At 67.4% G+C, this 2,028-nt stretch overlaps 1 protein-coding gene across 1 annotated transcript; it reads right to left on the bottom strand.

Moving 5' to 3' along the window:
• Window positions 1-248: 248 nt before the first annotated feature.
• On the bottom strand, window positions 249-1,656 carry LKAAEAR1 (LKAAEAR motif containing 1). Its single transcript, XM_060123614.1, has 4 exons — window positions 1,596-1,656; window positions 650-1,050; window positions 396-518; window positions 249-308 (listed from the first exon to the last, which is right to left on the bottom strand). The coding sequence occupies exons 1-4, from the start codon at window positions 1,654-1,656 to the stop codon at window positions 249-251; spliced, it is 645 nt and encodes a 214-aa protein (XP_059979597.1).
• Window positions 1,657-2,028: the final 372 nt, after the last annotated feature.

Raw genomic sequence — 2,028 nt, 5'->3', positions numbered from 1 at the left:
GTGGGATTTGGGGGATTCGGGGTGTCCCTGCCCCCTGTGAGTCTGATGTCAGCCAGCTTGTAGCTTTCCACTTTGTTGGAGGAGCTGCACTCTGAGTACCCCAATGCCTGTGACATCGGATGCATCCATCCTTCCCCCCTTCCCTCCCAGGGGACCTAGAGAAAGGAAGCCTAGACACCAGGGGGCGCTTTGAAAGTGAGAACTTTATGTAGGAGGGTGGGGCACAGTCGTGCACTGTGGGGTCGCCATCAACGCGGGAAGATGCTGCCATCGACTTTCTCCTCCAGAATGGTTTCCACGCGCCTCCGCTGCGGGGAAGGAGGTGCTGGGGCCGGGTGTGCGGGGCGGAGGGCGGGCCCCCGCCCCTCCCCGGCCCTTCCCGGGCTCGCAGTCACCTCTCGACGGTCTAGGGGGTCTGGGATCCGCGTGGGCTTCAGCTGCGGCGGCAGGAACAGCTCCAGCCTGAGGGCGGCGCGCGCGGACTTCTGCCGCAGGATTAGGAGGGAGATCTCCTCCGCCTGCGGGTGCCGGGGTCAGGGCGCGGGGATGTCGCGGAGCCTTGGCGACGGGCGGCCCCGCCTCGCCCTCAGAACCCCCGGCCGGGTGGTCCCCCCGTCCCTTCCTCGCCCCGGCCCCGCCCCTGCCTCACCCGCAGGCGGGCGTAGCGCAGTCGGAGAGCGCGGACTCGGCCGCGGGCCTCGGCGGCCTTGAGGACGCCGAGGACCTGGTCCTGGCTTTGCGCGGGCGTCTCGAGCTGCAGCGTCCACGCGCGCGGGTCAGGCATGCGGTACCCCAGCTCTGCTGACTCACTCGGGAAGACGGAAGCGGCCGCGCCCACGTCCTCCAGCAGGTCGCCGAAGAGCAGGTGGCTGTGGCGCTGCGCGGGCCGCATGGCCTCCAGGCCCTCCGGCGTGAGGGCCCAGCTCGGCGTCGGGGACTCCGCCTTGGCACACCTCACGCGGGCCCCTGCGCCCTGCGCGCCCTTACCCACTCGCTCCCGCGGGACCCTGCACGCGGTCCCTTCGCCGGCTCTGGCTGCATCCTCGGGCCCTGCCGAGGGAAGACGATGTCCCGATGTCCCGTTGGCGCCCGCTCCTTCGGTCTGACCCGGCCCCGCCTTGGGTTCCCAGCTCCGGCCCCTCTGGACCCTGTGCAGCCCGCCTTAGGGCCCGCACCTCTGGTCTCTGCACCTTTGCCACAACCTCGCACACGTCCCGGTCAGCTCAGCCTCCTTACTCACTCCTGCATTCCGCTAGAACTTTCGGATCCACTCCCTTCCTGCCCACGGGCTGTTTCTCCCGCACTGGGAAAATGCTGAGACCCCTGAGTTGACCTCAGGCACTACCCAGGGGTGGAGACAGATTGAGACTGCTCTGGGTGAGGCTAGGAGGACACTTCCTCCCATGCCAGGACCCTCGCTGTGTCCGTCCCCCATGTCTGCGTAGGCCTCAGACCCCTCTGTCTTAGTGTTAGGGGCTGGAGATGGCGGGGGTGGGCCTTCATTATATCTTGGGCAGAGGACTCGTGCTTTTCTGGGAGATGTGTGTGTGTTTGATGTTGTGTGGGTCCGTTTGTGTGTCTGTGGGAGGTCTCACTTGTGTGCGGTGGAGTCTCAGAGTCGAATGGACAGCTGGCTTGCTGCAGGGGAGACGCCATCCCCCCAGCCTGTCCCACGCTGGGTCTAGATGGAGTGAGGGAGAGAGGAGCCCAGGGAAAAGGTGGTAGAGGGGGAAGGGCCCCCGAGGTGGGAGAGGGAAACACCCCGGAAGTCCCGGTGCAGCGCTGCAGGGCTCCTTTCCTTGCCCGGCCCAGCCCACAGCACCTCAGACCCCGGACCCCAGGTCCTGGGCCGGGTCCTGGCCCACACTGGGACAGAGGCTGGCGTCCGCACCCTCCCCCGCCCCGTCCCTAGCGGCGGCGGTCGAGCGCCCGGCCCTTGCCTCCCGTTTCCACACCCCATACTTTCTGCCTTCTCGGGTCTGGGCCTCCAACTCAGCCCAGACTCTCTGGGACTTGTTGACGCGGTTG

This window comes from Lagenorhynchus albirostris, chromosome 15 (genome assembly GCF_949774975.1).
Source record: "Lagenorhynchus albirostris chromosome 15, mLagAlb1.1, whole genome shotgun sequence".
NCBI classification, from domain to species: Eukaryota; Metazoa; Chordata; class Mammalia; order Artiodactyla; family Delphinidae; genus Lagenorhynchus; species Lagenorhynchus albirostris.
Note: the sequence above shows the minus strand (reverse complement) of the source record. Positions and strands in the feature narration are given on the sequence as shown.